The 22,865-nt window shown below is 47.9% G+C and overlaps 8 protein-coding genes across 8 annotated transcripts; 5 read left to right on the top strand and 3 right to left on the bottom strand.

Annotated features, from left to right (window-relative positions):
- Positions 1–109: 109 nt before the first annotated feature.
- Positions 110–2,340, top strand: GGS22DRAFT_194790 (uncharacterized protein; the record flags this gene model as incomplete). Its single annotated transcript, XM_047965557.1, has 4 exons — positions 110–382; positions 469–1,277; positions 1,400–1,833; positions 1,892–2,340. The coding sequence occupies 4 exons, from the start codon at positions 110–112 to the stop codon at positions 2,338–2,340; spliced, it is 1,965 nt and encodes a 654-aa protein (XP_047818048.1).
- A 3,097-nt stretch (positions 2,341–5,437) lies between these two features.
- On the top strand, positions 5,438–10,165 carry GGS22DRAFT_189345 (ABC-2 type transporter-domain-containing protein; the record flags this gene model as incomplete). The annotated part of the gene is made up of 2 exons (XM_047964835.1): positions 5,438–9,932; positions 9,993–10,165. 2 exons carry the CDS (start codon positions 5,438–5,440, stop codon positions 10,163–10,165), a joined length of 4,668 nt encoding a protein of 1,555 aa, XP_047818049.1.
- A 1,055-nt stretch (positions 10,166–11,220) lies between these two features.
- GGS22DRAFT_194797 (aspartate aminotransferase) lies at positions 11,221–12,710 on the bottom strand (the record flags this gene model as incomplete). Its single annotated transcript, XM_047965558.1, has 6 exons — positions 11,221–11,371; positions 11,421–11,467; positions 11,518–11,599; positions 11,667–12,307; positions 12,370–12,498; positions 12,558–12,710. 6 exons carry the CDS (start codon positions 12,708–12,710, stop codon positions 11,221–11,223), a joined length of 1,203 nt encoding a protein of 400 aa, XP_047818050.1.
- Positions 12,711–13,440: 730 nt separating this feature from the next.
- On the bottom strand, positions 13,441–15,308 carry GGS22DRAFT_180248 (amino acid permease/ SLC12A domain-containing protein; the record flags this gene model as incomplete). The annotated part of the gene is made up of 4 exons (XM_047963746.1): positions 13,441–14,183; positions 14,254–14,496; positions 14,554–14,774; positions 14,830–15,308. 4 exons carry the CDS (start codon positions 15,306–15,308, stop codon positions 13,441–13,443), a joined length of 1,686 nt encoding a protein of 561 aa, XP_047818051.1.
- A 512-nt stretch (positions 15,309–15,820) lies between these two features.
- Positions 15,821–17,834, top strand: GGS22DRAFT_20753 (proline dehydrogenase). The gene is made up of 2 exons (XM_047966469.1): positions 15,821–16,846; positions 16,899–17,834. The coding sequence occupies exons 1-2, from the start codon at positions 16,305–16,307 to the stop codon at positions 17,710–17,712; spliced, it is 1,356 nt and encodes a 451-aa protein (XP_047818052.1). The 5' UTR covers positions 15,821–16,304; the 3' UTR covers positions 17,713–17,834.
- A 166-nt stretch (positions 17,835–18,000) lies between these two features.
- Positions 18,001–19,192, top strand: GGS22DRAFT_165140 (pyrroline-5-carboxylate reductase dimerization-domain-containing protein). The gene is made up of 2 exons (XM_047961638.1): positions 18,001–18,245; positions 18,304–19,192. The coding sequence occupies exons 1-2, from the start codon at positions 18,218–18,220 to the stop codon at positions 19,170–19,172; spliced, it is 897 nt and encodes a 298-aa protein (XP_047818053.1). The 5' UTR covers positions 18,001–18,217; the 3' UTR covers positions 19,173–19,192.
- Positions 19,193–19,278: 86 nt separating this feature from the next.
- Positions 19,279–20,406, bottom strand: GGS22DRAFT_194798 (dihydrodipicolinate synthetase; the record flags this gene model as incomplete). Its single annotated transcript, XM_047965559.1, has 1 exon — positions 19,279–20,406. Exon 1 carries the CDS (start codon positions 20,230–20,232, stop codon positions 19,279–19,281), a length of 954 nt encoding a protein of 317 aa, XP_047818054.1. The 5' UTR covers positions 20,233–20,406.
- Positions 20,407–20,804: 398 nt separating this feature from the next.
- Positions 20,805–22,715, top strand: GGS22DRAFT_20768 (pyrroline-5-carboxylate dehydrogenase). Its single transcript, XM_047966470.1, has 3 exons — positions 20,805–20,962; positions 21,016–22,438; positions 22,500–22,715. The coding sequence occupies exons 1-3, from the start codon at positions 20,834–20,836 to the stop codon at positions 22,670–22,672; spliced, it is 1,725 nt and encodes a 574-aa protein (XP_047818055.1). The 5' UTR covers positions 20,805–20,833; the 3' UTR covers positions 22,673–22,715.
- The last annotated feature ends 150 nt before the right edge of the window (positions 22,716–22,865 follow it).

Raw genomic sequence — 22,865 nt, forward strand, 5'->3', positions numbered from 1 at the left:
CGATAATTGTTTCATCAACAACTATTTCATCATCGCAGACTACTTCATCTTCCGCAAGCACTACATCTAAAGGTTAGTACATGCCCTTTATCCCCCTGAATATTGCATTATGGCTTATTACCCATCTCCGTTTTGTTGCATAGGCGAATCAGCGAGCCAAACCGTCACATCATCGTCAACCTCAGAAGAATTCTCGCTTACGGAAGTCACAAGCTTCCCACCTTACTCGGCGCCAACCACAACTGTCACTGGAGCTGCCGAAACATCCAGTGTCATTGCCATCGCCCCACTATTTACAACTGTGTGGAAAAACAGGGGAAATCTCTTAGATCTCAAAACCAAGGACCAGTATATCGACGATGTAACCAACACCAAGAACCAGGTATGGAGAAAAGGAGGATGGTATCCGAAGGCGCTGCCAAATCTTACAATCTATGACTTCTCTAGGTGACTAACGATATACAACAGGTTGATACTCTCTATAATAACTTGCCGGACAAATCCGACCCTCCGACTGAATGTTCTAACACAAGTGGAAGCGGAAGTCTAATCTCTGGCATAAAGAATGTGTTGACTACGCCTGCTAAGCTTATTAGCTGTGCTGCCAAGGTTGTCGGTAACCTGGCTAACATAGTCAATGCAGTCGATCCGGTCATATCTACCGTCGAGACCTTGACGGATACTCTACAAGACATAGGTAACGAGCTGGAAAAGAGCCACGACGACAATCCGACCAGCAGCCACAAGTCAACTCGCACTGATACATCCGCCACCGACTCCATAACATCATCGACATCGAGCGGATGCTCTATCACCACAGCAGTGTCATCTTGCTCCAAGACGGTAACGCTCTTGACGTCATGGTACACCGACAGCACGACTACTACCTCGGATGTGAAAACTGTCACCACCGTGAAGTGTGCAACGATCTCGGGGTGTTCAGCCCGAGCGACCACCGCAACGACTACAGTCTCCACGGCGACGACTTCTTCGGGTACGGGCTGGATATGTGACTCAACGTGCGCTGCGGGAGGCTGCGCGATTAGTAGGAGGACTGCCCAGCCAACTGCTGCCTCTGATTCAGGAGTGGATACTTACAGCCTTGAGAAACGAAACTTGAAGCCGACTAGCATGATTAAAAATGTCGACTCCTACATCATACAGACAATATCAAGCTCCGGTTCAGAAGGTCTAGATTGGAATAAGGGTATAGCTGTTTCCAAGTACTATCAGTTCTTAAACAAGGGGTTTGTGAGATACGTTGCCGGTGTAACTGGGTAAGTGTGCTCTTAACTTTCCCTCATGGGTACCCAGCTTGAGTCTTTGGAAGCTTGGCGTTCTTATCCCCTATCTTGCTCCCATTCTCCAACTATATGGGCTAACACGAAATTTCTCCAAGATGCACCTCGATCGTGATAACATCCGAGAAGGGTGCATGGGTGTCGCACTTCATGGAGACTGGCCTCATGGACGATGAAGGACGGCAGCCAGAGAGGAACTCGCTAGATAAATCCGTCAAGAACGGAAATGGTAACTATGTCAAGCCCTCGGATCTAGCTGGAGATGGAGGCGATCTCAACAAAGCTTCTCAGAACGTACAGGTCTACGTTTCGGGTCCGTGTATCACCACAGCAGACGCGAGTGGAAATAAAGTCTGCAAAGGAGAAGATAACGCGCCAACTTGGGAATATGACAGGATCGACACACTGCTAAATACATTATTCGGTCCTGGAACGCCATTTGAAGGAGTCACCATAACGAAGAGAGGCTATATCAAGCCAACCGACAGAGACGAGGTAGATTCACTAGCAGATACTTCTGCGAGAGGGAAAGGTCAGTTCTAGTCCGAGCACTGCTATTTCCGGATGACCAGCTGACTGTAATGCGGTAGTTGTCGTACAATACGATGCCAATCAGCTCACCGACCAGTTCATGCCCTACAATCCAAAGCACGCGGCATATCGCGTGTGGCTGGAGTCCTCCCCGTATCAACAGGATTGGGTTGCCAGCAGTTGCCAGGGCGGAAATGCCCCGAACCAGAAACGGGACGGATCATGCCCTAACACTTCAGGGGGCGGTAGTAGCGCGACCGAGTCGCCTCGGCCGGTATCTTCTTCCCAGATCGACACTAACTCGACAATGATTGTATCCAAAACAACACCAACTTCCCCTTCGTTAACTCGTAACATAACAACCTCTGCAGCTCCGACATTTCTAACGAAGACTTCGTCTTTACATACCATAACGTCGGCTATTATCACGTCTTCCATACCTCCCGGTAATCCGCAATTCGAGTCGGTCGTGACATTTTCATCATTTATTGCAACTGTGATATCATAAAGATGGATGTCTACTAAATATTAGGTATATTTACGTTTTCTTTCCAACATAACCAGAGGCAATGTTTATTGGGTCTAAATTTCGCCTGGATTGAATAGCTAGACACCCACCTAGGCAATTAACATATGTAACTTACTTATCACGGTCTTCGTAGAGAACTGCGCTGCAATTAATAATAGCTACCTGGCGAAATGGGCATATAATGAACAATTGTGGTATATGAACCTTGACTTTCTATAATTGTTGACTTTGCGAAAGGGTATAATATTCATCTTCACTGTTTCATGAGGTGGCTAAGGGTCACCCCTTTCAACACAGACTTGCATAAATACCAACCTATTTGATAGTAAGCTGACGTGTTTCAGGAATGCGATCCAGGAAATACCTGTCGAGGCCACTGTCTTTGCATATCATGATATAGTTGCTGCATAAATCGCGGGGATGTCTTACTTATCCCCGTGTTGCCCATCTTAATCTGAGAGGCTTCTCGGAGGGATTGTGATACGTAAAGTCCGGTTATTTGACTTCTCGAGAGAGTAAACAGGTAATGAGAGAAGGATCGATTTCAAGTTACATCAGGTTTCTAATGGATCGGACTTTAGTGACTAAATTACACCCGAAAGTCTCAGAATTTACCTATATCTCACGGGGAGGCGATGCCATGATAGAATGTCGTCCATTATCATTAGGTACCTACCTACCAAACTCGTTCTAGATTACCTCCCTACATTTACCTTTGCCAATGTTAATTTAAAAGAGTACAGAGGGTTTAGTATGCTGAAAGCGAAGGTGGGTAGTTATTATTCTTACCTGTATGCTGAGTAGGTACCCTTAATATGTCATGTTACTTAGGTAAAGAATCAGCCTGATCATTGCTACCTGGTTGCTAGTATCCTACGACTAACTAAGTAGGTAGGGAAGCACATGTGACTCCCAGCCTACAGTCGCATAATGTGATCAATTTAAAGTATTCCCGGAGTAGCACAAGGCAACCTGTTAACAAGGCTAACCCAATGAGAAATGCCGCATTGTCGTAGCGCATCGATACGTGTAACGTCTCTCTGGACTTCTGATGTTTAACAATATTCCGGATTGCACGCTTAGGTAAAGTAGATGGAAAAGGGTAAACCGGCAAGTCCCTCTTGATGTCAACATTCTGAATCCTTCAACAAGTATTTGATGTCAGCGCGTACTCTAGATATGTTGTGACTTTGTGTAGTAAAAGAAGACCTAGGAATTTCCAAGTTGGTATACCAGGTACATTAATGCGGATGAATTTGGATTTTTTGTGTTATCTCCCTGGATAGAACCTGCTAGCTTTGGTACCCACCACCTCTCAAGGAGGCATATTGTGATAATAAAAAGATGGTCAGTTGTCCCACGCTTTGCGCGAATATTAGTACCATTATTGATTTGTAAGCGCCGAAGAGTCATCCGGCGAGAGGGAAAGAAAAAGGACATTGATGTTTAATATGGGGAAATGTGAACACATTAATAACTATCATCAATCGGCCATTTTGGCCGTGTTTGGTGTACCCAACGCATTCATGTCCGGCTACCCGATACCATTCCTGGAGTGTAATTTCGCCGTGTCTTTCAGCTCCTGCTGTGACCTGATTATTACCGCCCTACATATCAGCTCAAACTGCAAGTGTCAATCAACACTTAAGTTGGATAACTGGTCGATGATAGTTTAATTGAACACAATAATTCAATTTGTCATCTATGTATGTGAGAATGCGTGCCTCATGAAGACGGGGTTTTGTTTGTACCAACCTAGGAATTTATTTTCGAGTGGGATGGTAAATATTGTCCGGGAACTGTTGAGGACCTTCATCCCTTTCTATAATCACATGATAGTAGTTGCAATGATAAATCCTTAAGGCCTGCGGGGAAGCTTTCCAAGATACGACAGGGTCTGGGTTTATAAGCGGCAGACCCTCCAACGTAGTTAGATTTCTATTGGCTGGCACATTCTTCGGTAGCTGGATGGTACCCGAGGAAGATCTACATGCATGGCCGGACATGGTTTATGGTGGGGGTCTAGGGTAGGGCTTAAGTAAACTTGGGATGGGTCTACGTCGAATGAAAAATTTACGAAAATATAGTGGCTCAGCCTTGTATAGATAATAAGGGTGGTGGGTTCGGGTCTGGGTTCTTAGCGCCGCAAAGTCCATACTTTAACACCGATCGGGTCCCGGTTCTTAGGGGAAATTAGAGCGACCTTGAACGAAAGATGATTCATAGATTGCCCACTAGGAGAAAAGAAAGATTACTATCGCCGATCTCGTATTTCAAGCTACCAATACTAACCTCATAAATATTCTCCATTACTGCGTAAGCAGGTAGAGGTGCTAATGTGCGCGGATCTAGCCCGTATTCCCGGCAGCATTTGTTGAGCGGTCTGACCCCTATCTCACCGACATGTTGTGTAAGGTATTAGTTAACTGCCCTGTAAGAAGACAGGTAAACCCCCACCTAGCCTATCAGCGCACGGCCTCACGATACGCATCCAGCTTCAAGTGATGGAAAAGAGATATGGCGGCATGGAAGACCCAAACTACTGGCTCTCGCTTGTGTAACGGGAACTCCTGATGGATTAGGGAACCCGGTCGGCCGGCATATTAGTGCATAATAAGACTAACAACCTTGACGTATTAACAATCAAGGTAGGGTGGACCGGGGGTGCTGGGTCTCACGGTATGGGTATGCGGCTTTGTTCTTTAGATATGTACATCCTCTTCCGTGCTCACTGCTAGCCTAATTCACTGCTGAAAAATACGTTGATTAGAAATCAACCTTGGAGCCTTTATGAAGAGAGTGAAAGTTCCTTGGGTCACCCCAAATTCTTCACCAACTTCGCTCATCGTTTTTTTTAAACCAGCGGTCGAACTGGGCGTAGAAATTTAGCATTCTGAAGGTTTTTGTTTGCTCATCTTTAACCTTATATTGCTACCTTCTGCGCCCTGTTACAAACGACTGTCAAACCTCTTTGACTTTTCGGCAGTGCTGTGCCCTTACATAACTCATTGCATATTTTCCGGGCCGCCAGTAGCGTTCATTGACAAGTCCTACTATCAATAAACGTTCGACGGCCATGTGGGCTACCACCGTCGGCTCGGATGCCCTCCGCCGTAGAGAGCCCGGAATGCCGACGAACCAATGGCACCGTGGTGATACTCACCCAGACGACATCACACATGCGACTGGAAGTGTTGGAGATTCAGGAGCTCATGACGGACCTAGTAGCTCTGATGCGACCAATAACGAAAGTGGCACTTGGGGTGAACGCGATGTTGGCGGCTTCGACGAGCACGAGGCTATGGAAGAATTGGAGGTACTGAGACAAAACCTTTCGCAGCTACACGGAACAAAGACCCAGGAAACGCAGGCTAGTAGGCCATTTGAAACAGCTGGCAACTTATCTCGACGACATACGAAGCAAGCTGAAGCAGGTGAGCTTGACGGAGACGAAAAGCCAGGGACAGAAGAAGAAGAGTTCGAATTAGGAAGGTTCATGCGTGATGGCCATTTCGAAAAGCGAACAGAGGATGGATCCGAGAAGCGAGTCGGCGTCATCTACAAGAATCTTAATGTAAAGGGGGTCGAAAGCACATCTTCCTTCGTACGCACTGTTCCGGATGCGATAATAGGAACTTTCGGACCCGACTTGTATAGAATCCTTTCACATTATATTCCCCTCCTTCGATTCGGAAGGAAACAGCCAACGCGCACACTAATAAACGATTTCACTGGGTGCGTTCGTGACGGTGAGATGATGCTAGTGTTAGGCCGCCCGGGTTCTGGATGCAGCACATTCCTTAAAGCCGTCAGCAACAATACCGAATCTTTCGCAGCCATCGAGGGAGAGATATCGTACGGTGGAATTCCCTCCGGGAAACAGAAGCAGATGTACCGAGGAGAAGTGAACTACAATCCCGAGGATGACATCCATTTCGCCTCACTCAATGTCTGGCAGACATTCACGTTTGCCCTGATGAACAAAACGAAAAAGGGCGCGAAGGAAGAGATCCCGATCATCGCCAATGCACTAATGAAAATGTTCGGTATTAGCCATACGAAATACACCCTAATCGGCGACGAGTATATAAGAGGAGTGTCTGGTGGCGAGCGTAAACGAGTGTCCATTGCCGAGACGTTGGCATCGAAGTCGACGGTTATGGCGTGGGACAATTCCACCCGTGGATTGGACGCATCGACAGCTTTAGACTACGCCAAGTCTCTTCGTATCATGACCGACATAAGCAACCGCACCACACTTGTGACGTTATACCAAGCTGGCGAGGGCATCTACGAGCTCATGGACAAGGTTCTGGTCATAGATCAAGGCCGACAAATATTTTCCGGACCAGCTAGGGATGCCAAACAATATTTCATCGACCTCGGCTTCGAATGTCCGGAGAGACAGACCACAGCCGATTTCTTGACCGCCGTTACTGATCCGAACGAGAGGAGGTTCAGGCCTGGATTTGAGGATAGAGCTCCTAAGACGGCCGAGGAGCTGGAGAAGGCCTTCCGCAATTCGCCGAACTACCAAAAGCTACTGGCCGACGTCCAAGATTACGAGGAACATCTACGGAGTACCGACTATGCGGATGCGAAGAGGTTCGAGGGTGCGGTACGGGATTCTAAGTCGAAGCATGTCAACAAGGAGTCACCATACACTGTTTCATTCACTCGCCAAGTAATGGCGTGTACGAAACGAGAATTCTGGTTGCTTTTCGGAGACACGGCAACTCTATGGACGAAATTCTTCATCATTGTCGCGAACGGTTTTATCGTCGGTTCTATCTATTATAAACAACCCGCCACGACTGCAGGAGCATTTACGCGCGGCGGTGCACTCTTTTTCTCGATTGTCTTCCTTGGTTGGCTTCAGCTATCCGAACTCACGAAAGCGGTTTCGGGACGAACCGTTGTATCTCGTCACCGAGACTACGCCTTCTATCGACCATCTGCTGTAGTTGTTGCCCGAGTCATCCAAGACATTCCCGTGATCTTTGTGCAAGTGTGCATATTTGGGGTGGCAATGTATTTCATGACCAATCTTGATGTCGATGTGAGCAAATTCTGGATTTACATGCTATTTGTTTATACGACAACATTAATGATTACGTCCATGTATCGAATGTTCGCCAGTTTATCGCCCGAAATCAACACAGCTGTGCGTTTCTCTAGTCTTGCCCTAAATCTGCTTGTCATCTACACAGGTTACGTTCTCCCTAAGACACAACTCCTGAACGACTATATCTGGTTCGGCTGGCTCTACTGGATAAACCCGATGTCTTACAGCTTTGAGGCGGTTTTGACGAACGAACTTTCGAATCGGATAATGGATTGTGCTTCCTCACAGCTTGTACCTCAAGGACAAAATGTGCTGCCGGAATTCCAAGGATGCGCCCTCTCCGGATCTAAACCGAACTCCCGAACGGTGGCAGGAAGCGATTATTTGGCAACCGCTTTGAACTATAGTCGCTCAAACCTGTGGCGAAACTTCGGCGTCGTTATCGCGTTTATGGTTTTGTATATCATCGTCACGGTCTTTGCGACAGAGGTTTTCGATTTCTCATCCGAAGGAGGTGGTGCACTTATCTTCAAGAAGAGCAAAAGGGCTGAGGAACAAGCACGCAAAGCCGCCGCGCCGTCCGATATCGAGAAAGACGCAGGCGCCGACAGCAGCGGGTCTTCGGCGACTAGGGTTGGCAATTCAAAGGCTACGGCCGATGAACAGAAAGAAACGTTGGAACAACTTACGAAGAGCGAATCAATTTTCACCTGGCGCGATGTGGAATACACTGTACCCTACCTTGGCGGCCAGCGCAAGCTTCTGAACAAAGTCAGTGGTTATGCTAAACCCGGAATTATGGTCGCACTGATGGGCGCATCTGGTGCTGGCAAGTCAACCCTATTAAATACTTTGGCGCAACGACAACGTGTTGGTGTAATATCTGGCGAAATGTTCGTTGACGGCAGGCCTCTGGGCCCGGAGTTTCAGCGAAATACGGGCTTTTGTCTCCAAGGGGATCTTCACGATAAGACACAAACCATTCGCGAAGCTATCAAGTTCTCGGCACTTCTTCGACAGGAAGCATCAATCCCCCGAGCCGAAAAGCTCGCGTACGTTGACAAAATCATCGACCTCCTGGAACTCAACGATCTTCAAGATGCCATTATTGGCTCGCTTGGTGTCGAATTGCGTAAACGACTGACTATCGGTGTTGAACTGGCTGCTAAACCGTCCCTACTCCTGTTTCTTGATGAGCCAACCTCAGGTCTCGATTCCCAATCCGCCTATTCGATCATCTCTTTCTTGAAGAAGCTCTGCGCCGCTGGTCAAGCCATCGTCTGCACCATTCACCAGCCAAGTTCAGTTCTCATCCAACAGTTCGACATGGTACTCGCCCTCAACCCTGGTGGAAACACGTTCTACTTCGGCCCCATCGGTGAAAACGGCAAGGACGTGATTAAGTACTTCTCCGACCGTGGAGCTACCTGCCCTCCTGGCAAGAACATCGCCGAATTCATCCTCGAGACAGCTGCACGACCGCATAAACGTACCGATGGCACCAAAGTAGATTGGAACGAAGAATGGAGGAATAGCGAACAGGCAGAAAAAGTCTTGGAAGAAATCGACGGTCTCAAACGAATCCGCAGCACGGTATCACAGGGTGCGAACCCTACCAAGGAACAGCAGATGGAATACGCAGCGTCAACATGGCTGCAGACAGTAGAACTAACCAAACGTATGTTCCGACAATACTGGCGCGACCCCTCGTACCTTTACGGCAAATTCTTCACGGCGATCATCATCGGCATTTTCAACGGGTTCACTTTCTGGAAGCTTGGGTACAGCGTCCAAGATATGCAGAACCGCATGTTCACAATTTTTATGATCGTCATCATTCCACCTACCATTGTGAACGCTGTGGTACCTAAGTTCGATTCCAACATGGCACTCTGGGAAACTCGCGAATATCCATCTCGTATCTATGGCTGGGTCGCTTTTTGCACAGCCAACATCGTCGCCGAGCTCCCTGCTGCCGTCATATCTGCTGTCTTGTACTGGGCGCTATGGTGCTGGCCTACCGGTATTGCTAACGATAGTTTCGTCGCCGGATACTCGTTCCTAATGACGGTTCTCGTTTTCCTATTCATGACTAGTTGGGGTCAATGGATTTGCGCATTCGCGCCCAGCTTCACCGTCATTTCCAACGTGTTACCATTCTTTTTCGTCATGTTTGGTCTCTTCAACGGTGTAGTGCAGCCCTACGCGATGCTTAACGTCTTCTGGAGGTCGTGGATGTACTGGGCGAACCCGGCTACATACTGGATTGGCGGCATGGTGGCTGCTGGTCTCGACGGCATTCCCGTCCAGTGTGATCCGTCGGAAACCGCTCGATTTGATGTGCCCCAGAACCAGACCTGCCAGACTTACGCAGGCGAATTTGCACGAACTGCTGGAGGTTATCTAGTCAACCCCGACGCGAACAGCGACTGCCAGTATTGCCAATACAGCGTTGGTAACCAGTACCTCACCACGCTTAACATCAATGCCGACGATAAATGGCGAAGTAAGTCTCCTCAAGTCCCTTCACTAGTAGAATACGCTCTAACATTGATAACCGAACTAGACTTTGGTATATTTCTGGCTTTCTGCTTCTCTAATTGGATGCTCGTATACTTCTTCATCTACACGGTACGCGTTCGCGGTTGGAATTTCGGGCTTAACTATGTTTTCGGTACTCTGGGCAAGTTCGTAGGCGTGCTGAGGAAGCCGTTTAAATGGGTGTCTAAGAAGGAATGAACTGATACGACTTACATTAGGTAGAAAGGGTTCGAAAATTTCCTTCATTTTTTTTCTGACAATTCCGCTGATCGGAATTTTCCATGGCATCGCGCCGCTTTTACCTGGACGCGTAAGAGCTGGGCGGAAATAGGGGGAATAGATTCAGCACGGGGCAGATGGCAATCTGACACATATTATTGATACCTTTTCTGGATGAGATAGAGGACGACGGACACATAGCACGTCAACAGGATGATTACGAAAATAGATGCCATCACGGCGGATTAGATAGATTCATAAAGCATGAAAAATGCGAAAATTTATTAATTACTTTCACCAACATTCATCTTTATTGTGGAAGTCAATTGTGACATCAGTCGTGACTGGCACATTGCTAACGTGCCCCCACCATGATTCTCCTCGGCATACGTCCAACCGCGATCATGTCGTCTTTCAACTTGAGACATCGTTGCTATCCCAATTTCAACAAGACCTCACCTAACGAATGCTATCTCATGAGATACGGGCTACCCAATCCCAATGCCCAGCTCCGAACGCGCGTTATAACCCTATAAAAGACTATACCCAACCTGACAAAGGTCTATTCGTTATCATAAGAGTAGGATATCTCTCGGAGAAGATCCGGGATCTCTTGGTGTGATCAACCAGACCATGGATTCAGCTAGAGATAGGAGAATTATCTGACATTATAATCCCTGCGAACCATGCTGCCAGCTGGGTGGAACCGATGTTGTGGATCGATGATAGCGGCGAAGTTCACTAAAAATAGAAACACAGCCGGAAGAACGCGAGATAAGTGACTCTAATTTATGTCAAGAACATTATCAAGATATGTGAAGTTAATATCTCAAGAAGCAAAAGGTTTTAGGTAGGCAAATTGGAACTTATGCAGAAGACCTGTATTATCTAAGCGGAAACCTATCCCTAACCCTAACCCCAAGCTTAGATAAGCATTACGTAATATAGGGGTTAGGGTTAAGGTAGACTTATGTCATCCATACATCGCGTAAGACAACCCCTTACCCCTAAGACATTAGGTATTCATGAACTCCTTAATTCCCTACTACATCTTGAAGAGCCTTTGCGACATAGTCGAAGTTCGATTTATTCAATCCAGCAACATTTATACGACCACTTTCAGGAAGGTGGATGTGGTGTCGTTCCCTTAATAAGACGCATTGCTGAGGGGTGATGGGTAAAATGCTGCGATCGTTAACGTGGCCCCAAGGAGAGATGCGTAGCATCCACTTACCAGAATAGACCTGTGGTCGATGTTATGACTTCCCAATTCCCAGGAACCTGAATAATGTCAGTATGATTCAGTCGTTTTTGTGGGACTGGGGGACAACCTTAAGTTCGTTCACTACAGCGTTGTAGAGTGTCCGTCTGTTATACAGCAGCCTTTCTTTCATGGTATCCAACTCATCACGCCTATTCGGATTTTCTCTCATTAGCATCCAGTTCCGATTATCGCAATCGCTTTTAACAGGGCACTAACCATATCTTGGTTAACCCAGCATCATCCAGTATTATCGTCACCAATCGGGAACCATAAGCAGGAGACGACGAGAACTCCCATCGGACCAGGCAACGCAATTGATCGCCTATATTTCGAGCATTCTCTTCGTCCTTTCCAATGATATGCAGCACGCCGGCACGTTCACCATATAAGCCAAAATTCTTGGCAAACGACTGAGCTACCACAAACTCAAGCCCTAGCTCTGCAAAACGACGAATGCCATATGCATCTTCATCAATACCGGCTCCAAGACCTTGATACGCGATATCAAAGAAAGGCAGCACATCATTCTCCTTGAACGCATCAGCCAACTGATCCCATTGGTCCTTCGTGAGATCCGCGCCGGTGGGGTTATGGCAACAGCTTTGAAGGATGAGGATACTCTTCGCCGGAGCCGATTTCACCAGCTGTAGCATTTCCGGGAAGTACACGCCATGTTCGATGTCATAGTACTTATACTTTGCGATCTCCAGCCCGACGAGGCTAAATATCGGGTCGTAGTTACCCCAGGCCGGGATGCCGATGTAGACGGTCTTGCCGGAGAACTCGGCCGATCGGCTTAGAAAGAGCGCCCCGATGTGATTGGCACCCGTTCCCGAGATCGTCTGCACGGATGCTACCTGTTACTTGTATTAATAGCCAATCTTCACCGAAGCCGAGAGGGGTATTATTAATGACGGACCTTCTTGTCTTGGAACACCTTACTAGAGGAGCCGAAGATCAATTGAGTTGCATGTTTTAGGAAAGTCGGGTTTCCAACTGTGACCTCATAATCATGGCCGGGGTTTCGCGCGTCCAGAATCTTTTTAGCCTATATTGTCTCGGATGAGCCCTCGGTATGGTATAGGTCAACAAGGCAGAACATCATACCTGTTTGATGGCCTCTAGCTCATGGTAACCGGCTTGCTCATTTCTGTAGACACCGATTCCGAGATCGACCTTATTAGGCGATGTATCTCCATCGGCTAGCTTTTTCAAGGTGAACATAGGATCCGGGGGACCCGGGCGTGCGCTCTGAAACATGGCGGATGACTAATCTGAAATCTGATAGAATGAAGTCTTACGAATTTGAGATCAGCCAACGAAAGCCTGCTGAAATGCGCACACAGATTCCTGTTGCACACAATATACTCCTAGTTCGCCCATTATACGTCGATATAGGCGCACAATTAGTGCTCGGAGTTGGACCCGAGCCTCTCCACACTAAATCGGCACACGTGCCGGGTGCTGTTCCCGATAGAGATCACCCACTATATAATGGCTTGGAGTATGATTATAAGATCTGACGTCGTATGCTACCATTAATTACCTAATAATATAAATCTCGGTATTTCTTCTAGGTTAGGAATCATGATTTGGACGACCCCTTTCTTCTATTACTAAGATTATGTCTCGGACCTCGACTGGGGGCAGGTACCCGAAAATTGTCAATTGCGTAAATGCGCCTGTTACGTGCCGCAGGCAGTAGCGCTATAATCGTGCCCAAAATCGGATGCCCATTTTCGCGTATTCTATGAGTAGCTGTGGTGAAGGTACAGGGGTGACGACGCGACTTACACAACCTGACTTGACGTGTATTCGCGCAAATATCCCTTTACTATGGGGAATTAAAGAATCATGTAGGTGAAGGAAGGACATACACGCTGGCGGACGAAAAAAAGATTACATAGTGAGAAGGGTTACCCCCTAGGTAAAAGGGGGGCTACCCGAACAACGTTGTTCTCTATAAAAAGTCTAATCTAACGAATATTTTTTACGACTCGGCCGCGGAAGACGACGAATCGCTCGTCACCTTCTTCTTCCTGAACCCGAAGATCTGCGCGATCTCAGTCCAGAAACCAGGGGCATCCTCGATGAAAGCGGCCTCGTAAGCGTCGATGCTCGGGGCGATCCAGACCAGATCGGTTTCTTCCGGCTTAACGAACTTAGTGCGATGCCAAACCTTCCATCCGATGTAAAGAATGGGGTCGAGTAAAACCATAGTATAGTAGGTAAAGAACGACTTGATATCCCACTTTCCTGGCAAGAAAACGCTGTAGCCGTAAGTGCAGACAACAGTAGTCATGAATACCAATCCAATCCAAGCAGAGTACGGCTGGAAGTAACCATAGTAAGGAAGAGTCTTTCGGTCGAGGCCCTGAACTTTGCAGGCGCGGTAGAAGAAGATGAAGGTAATGCTGATAATTATGTAGTCGATGATCTGGGCTGCGGTAAGAAGGTTCACGAACCAGCTCAATACTTGGGAAGAGCCGCTGGATACGTTGAGGAAGGCCAAGCATGGGAAGCACATCGTGATGACCAGGCAGTAAACGGGAACACCGGCCTTCGTACACTTTCGCAAGAACTTCGGGGCTTGTCCGTCGAGTGCCAGTCCGTAAAGACTACGGCTGCCGCAGTAGGTATAGGCATTTCCGGCTGAGAAAATACTTGTCACGAGAAGAGCGTTGGTGACGTGAGGTAGAACTCCGATGCCTAGGTTGCCCATGGCGATAACGTCTAATTAAACAAATATTATTAGCATATAATTATAAATCTGGAATAGGAGTGGTGGAATATGTGAACTTACAAGGTGAGGCAGCAGCAGTTCCAGCACCACCAGAGGCGCCCGAGAGAATAGACAACAGAGTCTTGTCATTGTACGGGATAACAATACTGACACACAAGGCGCTTCCAACAAAAAACAGGGTAAATCGGTAGTATGCAGTCTTGAAAGCATTCTTCAGGTATCGGCGAGGTAACTTCGTTTCACCGGCCACCATACCGACATATTCGGGTCCGACGAACGTGAAAGCGGCGCTCCACATAGCAGCTTCTCAACGTTAGTCATAATTTTTCGAATACGATATCCCCAAGAGCAATAACGTACCTAAAAATCCCTCAAAACGACCCAATGCACCGGTTGTGATATGCTCAGCGAAAGCTCCAGGGTTTTGCCAGTATCGAAAGCCGTAAGCATCGTGCTGTGGGTTACCTCCAACCATCGTAACGAAAGTGAAGCAGAAGACAATTGCGAGGAGGGCGATCTTGCCGGTGGCTAACCAAAATTCAGCCTCACCGTACCATTCTACCGCAAAAATGTTGATGCAGCTGAAAATTTGTTAGTGAATGGATTGGAATACGTTGATCTCGGAGGCCAGCTTACAAGTATAGCAGGATACAGACAGCGATCACAGCTGCCACGGGAATGTCGTCGCGCCAGTAAGAAAGAACCAATGTTAAAGCCGAAATCTCAAAAGGAATCAAGATAGCCTCATATAAGAAGAAATTCCAGCCAGCCATAAAACCAAGAGACTCGTCAACCCATTTACTAGCCATTCGAATAAAGCCACCAGTGACGGGTTGGAGAACCGCCATTTCGGCCATGGAGTTATTCACAAGAGCCATTACCATAGAGTAGATGCTGTAGGCGATGAACAAACTTCCTGGGCCACCAGCAACAAGACCACTGGAAATGCTGACGAAGACAGCCGTGCCGATAGATCCACCAATCGCGATCAACTGGATCTGTCGGTTTCCAAGATGTCGTTTGAGCTGGTCATCGCCCGCAGTAGTCTCCGTGAAGCTCCCCATGTGAACACTTTCGCCCCGAGTGATACTACGGGTGAGTGACTTGTCACCCATATCACCCTTCTCCTGGGAGGAATCCATTTTATGAAGATGGAGGGGGTGAGTGCGGTGGATGGAATTACTCGAGATCGTGGTAAAAGTTAAACATGAAGTGCAGTATGAGGCTAACACATAACATGAACAGAACAAACGTGAAAGATGAAGGATGAAGGATGGAAGAAAAGAAAAAAAATCTCAGAAGGTTTGATCAAGCCTGTAAAAAGGCTCGAAATTGAGTAAAAGCCAAGCTACCAGGGTTCGCGATAGACCAGGCTACCGGGTACGAGGAAGTGCGTAACTGTCCCAGATCAGGAATGTCCCCTTGTCTCGAGAATTCGGCAAGGTGCGCTCACCGAGACACGAGTCGGTTGGCCCGACATCTGCTATGATTCTACCGGACGGCCAAGTCCCCACTCTTATCGCAGGATGACGGCGATCGCTGGGGGTCGAGCACCTCGGCTAGCCGGGATGAGGATTAACTCCGATTTTACCCCAGCTCAATACAACTTATCTAATGATAAGGCTATCTAGTAGACTGATAGGCAGATATGTTACCTTCTGTCATACATTTTGTCGCCTCCCGTTTCATCTCGTACGAACTAGATGCGGCTGATGGCAACCTAAATCATGTGTTCATGTACGATACGCGCATGGAAGGATCGCTTTGTCACGGGGTCAGTGAACGGGAGGAGACATCTGGGGAATATAGTAGCGGGCCGGACCCCGACAACACCATCGGTTCAGGTCCCGAGACCGTAAACGGCGTTGAACTCGAGCACCCCGCACGAGCGATGGTAATTGATATGGACTATATGGCCATAGATCGTGAACCGGACTTGATGAGACTCAAGGACCTCAATCTCATACTCAAGTTCATACTCAAGTTCACTCACATACTATTAATTTGACGATTTTGTTGTGAAAATTACTCACCCGAACACTTTCAAGAAACTGTCATAGCGATCGGGTCGGTTTCGTATACTGTCGGGTTTCTCAGCCGCGCGATCAGCCATGGTTAAGGGGCGCGTCGTAACATCCCTGCGGAATGCCTCGACTTCGGCAACCCTGCCGCCGTCGACACCGCACATTACTAGTCGATTCCCTTTAGCACCGTTACCCAATGGGATGCTGCTAAGATCCCTGCTCATAGCCGGGATATCGTCGAAACGATTGCTTCTCATACCATCTTTGAAGATTCTTTCTTTTCTCGCAAAACCTGATAGGAACTTTCTTCTTCACGTCGAAAAGAACCCGCTTATCTATGGGATTTTGAAGAAGACTTTTTATAATCAATTCTGCGCGGGGGAGACGGGGCCGGAGACGAGGCGCCGTGTTCGCCAACTCAAAGATCTTGGGCTTAAGGGCGTGATCTTAACATATGCACGGGAAACTGTATTTGACCATAAAACCAACAAAGCCGATGTGCAAGGTGTTGACTCTGGCGACATTACTAGTTCTTCTGCAGCAGACCTATGTCCGCATCTAGAAGAATGGCGGGTTGGAACTCTCGAGACTGTCAACCTGATCGAGGAAGGCGATATTCTTGCTGTGAAGTAGGCACTCAATCTGTATGGTTCCGTGGTATAAAGCTAACGATTATTCAAGGCTAACCGGGGCTGGTCCCAAGGTAACACAAGCTTTCGCTGAAGGTCGACCGCCACCTCAGCGATTCTTAGATGCAATCAACGAGATTTGCGCAGCTTGCAAAGCTCGTTCAATTCAAGTTATTATCGATGCCGAGTCGCAGCATTTCCAAAAGGGGATCTCAGCAGTTACTCTGGATCTGATGCGAAAATTCAATCGCGACGGTTCTGCTGTCGTTTACAACACATACCAAGCATATCTCAAGAAAACTCCATCTAACATCGCAGAGCATCTCGAAGCCGCGAGTAAAGATGGATTTACGCTGGGCCTCAAGCTAGTTCGCGGCGCGTATATTCTTTCCGATGATCGATCTTTGATCCATGATACGAAACAAGATACCGACGACGCTTATAACGGCATTGCGACGGGCGCGCTAACGAAGCAACTCGGCGGGTTTGGAGGAGAGGGCAGCAAGGCTTTCCCTTCTGTCAATCTCTTCCTAGCTAGCCACAACAGGGAGAGTGTAATTGGAGCCAACAAATTACACCAAGAGAGAATTAAGAATGGTCTACCTACCGTACCCGTGGGTTTCGGCCAGCTTCATGGAATGTCTGACGAGGTCAGCTTTTCATTGCTAGCGGAGAAGGATGAAAATCAGACATCGCCAGATGTGTATAAATGCTCCACTTGGGGTAGCATGGGCGAGTGCTTGGCGTATTTATTGAGGCGAGCGGTGGAGAACCGTGACGCGGTGACGCGAACGACGGACGAATTTACAGCTTTGAAGTCGGAAGTTTGGAGAAGATTCAAGTCGACATTTGGATTGTCAACTTAGTAATATGGTTTCAAGGTTCGGGGTATGACGTAACGGGGCACTATGTTTGTTACCTAATGTATTGCATAACTTGGAAATTGTATGTAGCATTTTGAAATATGAAATTGGATTGAATTTATGAATGCATAGATTAATAAGCTTATTAAGAACAGGGTTACATAATAATTGCGTCGATTTTGACTTGAAATCCAGATGACATAAACAGCCCCCACGGGGTTATCTAGCACCCCAGTCCTTGGACCCTTGATTACCCACAACTTTCTGTAATGAACTTAATGCGATCGGTAAGTGATCCGGTATTCGATCTTTAGCACAGATTGGGGAATCGGCTCTTCCGTGCTTTGCCCAGCCCTCAATGATGTGCGGAAGATCCCAAAGGTACGTCATAAGAGCCGAAGCAGAAATGTTTCAAGAGCTTGGAGAATATACCGAATATCGCGAATACATGCACCAAGCTTCTAGTTGGTTTCATTAGACCTCTATCACCGGCTTTACCTTGTACAAGATGTCGACTCTGTGCATACTGGGCTGCGGTATGCTGCATTGTCTTTGTTTTTGACCTCGGAAGATTATTCACTAATATTCGCATAGGAAATCTTGGGACGGCGATCCTAGACAGCTTAATAGGAGGGGCAGATGAAAAAGCCTCTCCTTTGCCAGTTAGCCAGATCATTGCTTGTGTCCGCAGTGAGCGTTCTGTAACACGGTTGTCCGGACGGCTTTCTAATTCTCAAAGCCCACTGAAAATCTCTCAAGGAAATAATGTGCAAGCAGTAAAACACTCCGATGTTATTTTACTTGGCGTCGACCCAGCGGATGTGCGCGAGACTTTGCAGGAGCCTGGTCTCGTTGCCGCGCTTGCGGGGAAATTACTAATTAGTATTGTGGCTGGATGGACAAGAGAGCAAATCGAGACTCTTTTGGCCGAGGCGTCTGCTACGAGCGATGGGGATGACTCTAAGATTTGGGTAATCCGAACTCTACCGAACATTGCTGCTACGGTCTCACAATCTATCACGTCTATTGAGAAGCCAGATCCGAAATTACCCCCTCAACACCTTGAATATGCCGATGCCTTATTCAACCGCATAGGCAAGACCGTGCACTTAGCTCCTAGTCAAATGGATGCATTCACTGCAGTGGGAGGGTCTACGCCAGCGTTCTTTGCGGTGATCGTCGACGCATTGATAGATGCCTCGGTTGCTGTAGGTATGCCAAGACAGGAGGCTACCGCCACGATAGTGCAATCCATGTTAGGCACAGCTACCCTCCTACAAAGCGGAGTGCATCCCGGAGTCTTAAGAGATCAAGGAACCTCACCAGAAGGATGCACAATCGGTGGGCTAATGGTACTCGAGGAGGCTGGTGTGCGAGGCCACCTAGGTCGGGGCCTTCGCGAGGCCGTGACGATTGCGCGGTTGATGGGCAAGGATCCTCATGTTAACGATACCAGGCACTAGTAAAACAGAGCAGAGTCACCAAGAAAACCATATACCTATTTTTCCATTTATTTATTACTTCTATTTATGATGACTATGCCAGGAGCTATCTAATACAGGATCACAATCACAATTGTGATCGGAGAGGTAAGCCGGCCTCAATCTTTGCGATCTCCTCCGTGCCATTTCTTATGGCTTCCTTAGCGGCATCTGTTGGACCGATATAAGGAGTTCTAGGCTGTAATTTAGTGATCGGATCGGTAATACCTGCCGCAGTCGCAGTCCGTATGGCAGCAGCGAACTTTGTCGCGCCAATTCCCGCCTTGATGTACTGCTCTGCTAAGGCGGCCTTCTTGTGCAATTCCATGGCCTCTTGGTATTTTCCTTCCCGGTAGAGGTCGTAAATTCTGACAATTGTCTTCGGAGCTACATTCGCGAAAGCCGCGATGCATCCAACCGACCCGGAACTCAATCCTCCAATAATGAAATCGGATTGACCACCGAACGTCGCGAAATTAGGGAGAGCGGCAGCTAAGCGAGTGATCTTGGCTACCGAACCGCATGTAAGCTTCGTTCCGACGATATTCGGGTACTTGTTAGCCAATTTGGTAATAATATCCGAACCCAAGTCTACACCATTGCACACTCCCGGAAAGTTGTAAATAACAATCGGAAGTTTGCTGGCCTTAGACACATCGCCATAAAACCTCTCGATAACCTCTGGCGTCGTTGCCTTTCCGAAGTACGCAGGCGGTAGGACTAAGGTGGAGTTGGCTCCGGCCTCTGCCGCATCACTGATGAGCTCGAGCACCTGCTTGGTAGAATGCGCTCCGCATCCCGCCATGATAGGGAAGTCGGGGCCAATCGCCTTGCGAGCTGTAGCTATCAAAGCTTTACGCTCTTCGCGCGTCAACAGAAACGCTTCAGCATTTGTGCCTAGGATGACTAGACCAGCCAGCCCCGTTCGCGACAGGTACGAATAATAGGAAGCTTGCGATTCTAGGTCTAGTTCATCCGTTTCTGGGTTGAAAAAGGTAGCGGCGGGGCACCATACGCCGCCTGGAGGAATATGTTGGGCCATTTTGACGTCCGTGGGTTAATGCGAATGGATGAATGAATCTGCGGACCTTCTCAAAAAACACACAAGGCAAAGCGATGAGCTGCTGCCTCTATACAACTCGACACCTCTCCTTCATCTTAAACTGACTGACATGCATATAATTCATGACGAACTCAAGATGCCGAACCGGCATCTGCGCCGGGCATAAATCGGACCTCCTCCAAGCCCTCCAAGCTAGTATAGTGTATTATCGGGTGGCCCGAGCCTCCAACGCGGAGAAATGCGAACCCCTGATATCGTAGTGGGGAAGACGGCAAGCGACCCGAGATCTGCCTTCGGGGGGAACGCAAGTTAAGCCGCCATGAAGCGACTTAAGACGTCACTAACTAACTTCTCCGTAATAGTATCACCGGCCGGTGAAGTGAGGGATTGCCGCAATCGGCGTGCTCCCCTATTCGCGGAGATGGATTTATTACTTGAAGTATAGGTAGTAACATCGACTCCTACTCAAGTGAGAAGTCTTTGAACATATCAGCAGAATATCTAAGAAGTCATTAATCTTTGAATTTGTGCTCCATTCACCCAGCTGTAATTATCTCTGTAAAATTGAGAAGTCCGGAAGATGAAAAGAACCGTCGTGTCAAAGCCGTTGCAGGCTTTCCAGGCCCGAAGCGGTCTTGGAGGTGCGATTCCGAGGAGAGGCAAAGCTACCGTCCCTTTTCGGTTACCAGCCGCTCGCAATGAGCCCAACGTGAGTTTCCTGTGTCTTACAAATAACATATCGGTTACTAATATGATTTTCAGCCTGAATACAGAAAAGGTTCTCCGGAAAGAACAAAGTTGGAGGAAGCCATAATTAGACTGCGAAAACAACTTCCGTTGAAGAGTGAAATCTTCGTAAACGGCAAGGTTCAGGCGCAGTCTCAGTCCATAGATCAGCCGCTTCCTAGCGAGCATGCTACTACTTTCACCAACTTCCCTCAGGCTACAAAGGAGCAAGTTTCTAATGCCATTGAGTCTGCGCTAAAGGCCAAGAAGTCGTGGGAGCAAACCCCATTCGTCGACAGAGCCGCTATCTTCCTGAAGGCAGCTGAGCTCGTCGCAACTAAATACCGATATGAACTTATTGCGGCAACCATGCTCGGCCAGGGCAAGAACATCTGGCAAGGAGAAGTTGACGCCGCCGCCGAGCTGGCTGACTTTTTCCGTCTTAACTGCAACTATGCTGCCGAAATCCTTGAAAGGCAACCGGACCGTGGAAGCGACGGAATGTGGAGTCGTTTGGATTACCGACCCCTTGAAGGCTTCGTCTACGCTATTTCTCCTTTTAACTTCACTGCCATTGGTGGTAACCTTATCTCTGGACCTGCTTTAATGGGTAATGTTGTGCTATGGAAGCCTTCCGCATCCAACATTTATGCTAGCACCATTGTATACAAGATTCTTCTCGAGGCTGGTCTCCCTCCTGATGTTATCCAATTCATCCCTGGAGATGCCGAGGAGATTACCTCTACCATCCTTGCGCACCGCGAATTTGCGGGCTTGAACTTCGTCGGCTCCTCTGATGTTTTCCGTTCCATCTACGCTAAGATTGGCGAGGGTATCGGCAAGCAGACATACCGGGATTTCCCCCGCGTCGTCGGCGAGACAAGCGGAAAGAACTTCACTCTCATCCACCCAACGGCCGATATCCAGAGCGCCGTATACCACACTATTCGAGGCTCGTTCGAGTACCAGGGCCAGAAGTGCTCGGCTACATCCCGACTCTACCTCCCCGAGTCCCGGTCAAAGGAGTTCCTAGACAGCTTACAAGCTAAGGTTAAGGAGATCACTATCGGAAGTCCCGACAAGGATCTTAGCGCATTTATGGGACCCGTCATCCACCAACGATCTTTTGACAAGATCAAGTCAGTTATCGATGCTAGCAACAAGGATCCCTCATTGAAGCTGTTAGTCGGTGGCAAGTACGACGACTCAACCGGCTTCTACGTGAAGCCCACAGTATACGTCGCAGACTCGCCGACGCACAAACTATTCAACGAAGAAATCTTCGGTCCTGTTTTGGCGATTTACGTATACCCCGACAACCAATGGTCTTCCACACTAAAACAGGTTGACCAGGCCGGCGGTGGCTTCGCTCTAACTGGTGCTGTTTTCGCTAACGACCGCTCTGCTCTCCGAGAGGCAGAGGACACCCTGCGATACTCGGCTGGTAACCTTTACTTGAGTAAGTCCAACACTTCCAGAAACCATACTGTTCAAAAGTTAGTAACTAACGCGGTTTTCAGACTGCAAGACCACAGCGGCTCTTATCGGCCAACAATCATTCGGCGGTAGCCGAGCCAGCGGTACCAACGACAAGGCTGGTAGCTCTAACGTCTTGCTGCGTTTCACAAGCCCTAGGTTAATCAAGGAGGAGTTCTTTGGACAGGAAGGCTTTATGTATCCTAGCAATGTCTAGGTTTAAAATGTTAACATAGTGAAATGTATAGTATAGTAACCGGAATCTAAAAAAGAATTGCATACATAAAATAATTAGTGTCGGACGATTTGTATCCTGCGTTTCAAAATATTTAAACTTGGAAGTGAATTCGTATGTATTCTATAATCTTTTTTTGGGTACCGGGAAAGCCACTATATTTGTCGAGACGCGT

Source organism: Annulohypoxylon maeteangense (assembly GCF_022496945.1).
Source record: "Annulohypoxylon maeteangense strain CBS 123835 unplaced genomic scaffold GGS22scaffold_10, whole genome shotgun sequence".
NCBI lineage: Eukaryota > Fungi > Ascomycota > Sordariomycetes > Xylariales > Hypoxylaceae > Annulohypoxylon > Annulohypoxylon maeteangense.

Excerpts from the sequence above, each read along its gene's own strand:
- GGS22DRAFT_20753 (XM_047966469.1), top strand. The coding sequence starts at position 16,305 with ATGGTTAAGGGGCGCGTCGTAACATCCCTGCGGAATGCCTCGACTTCG. Across the intron at positions 16,847-16,898 it reads GGCGATATTCTTGCTGTGAA|GCTAACCGGGGCTGGTCCCA; the intron begins GTAGGCACTCAA and ends CGATTATTCAAG.
- GGS22DRAFT_165140 (XM_047961638.1), top strand. The coding sequence starts at position 18,218 with ATGTCGACTCTGTGCATACTGGGCTGCG. Across the intron at positions 18,246-18,303 it reads TCTGTGCATACTGGGCTGCG|GAAATCTTGGGACGGCGATC; the intron begins GTATGCTGCATT and ends ATATTCGCATAG.
- GGS22DRAFT_20768 (XM_047966470.1), top strand. The coding sequence starts at position 20,834 with ATGAAAAGAACCGTCGTGTCAAAGCCGTTGCAGGCTTTCCAGGCCCGA. Across the intron at positions 20,963-21,015 it reads CCGCTCGCAATGAGCCCAAC|CCTGAATACAGAAAAGGTTC; the intron begins GTGAGTTTCCTG and ends TATGATTTTCAG. Across the intron at positions 22,439-22,499 it reads GGCTGGTAACCTTTACTTGA|ACTGCAAGACCACAGCGGCT; the intron begins GTAAGTCCAACA and ends CGCGGTTTTCAG.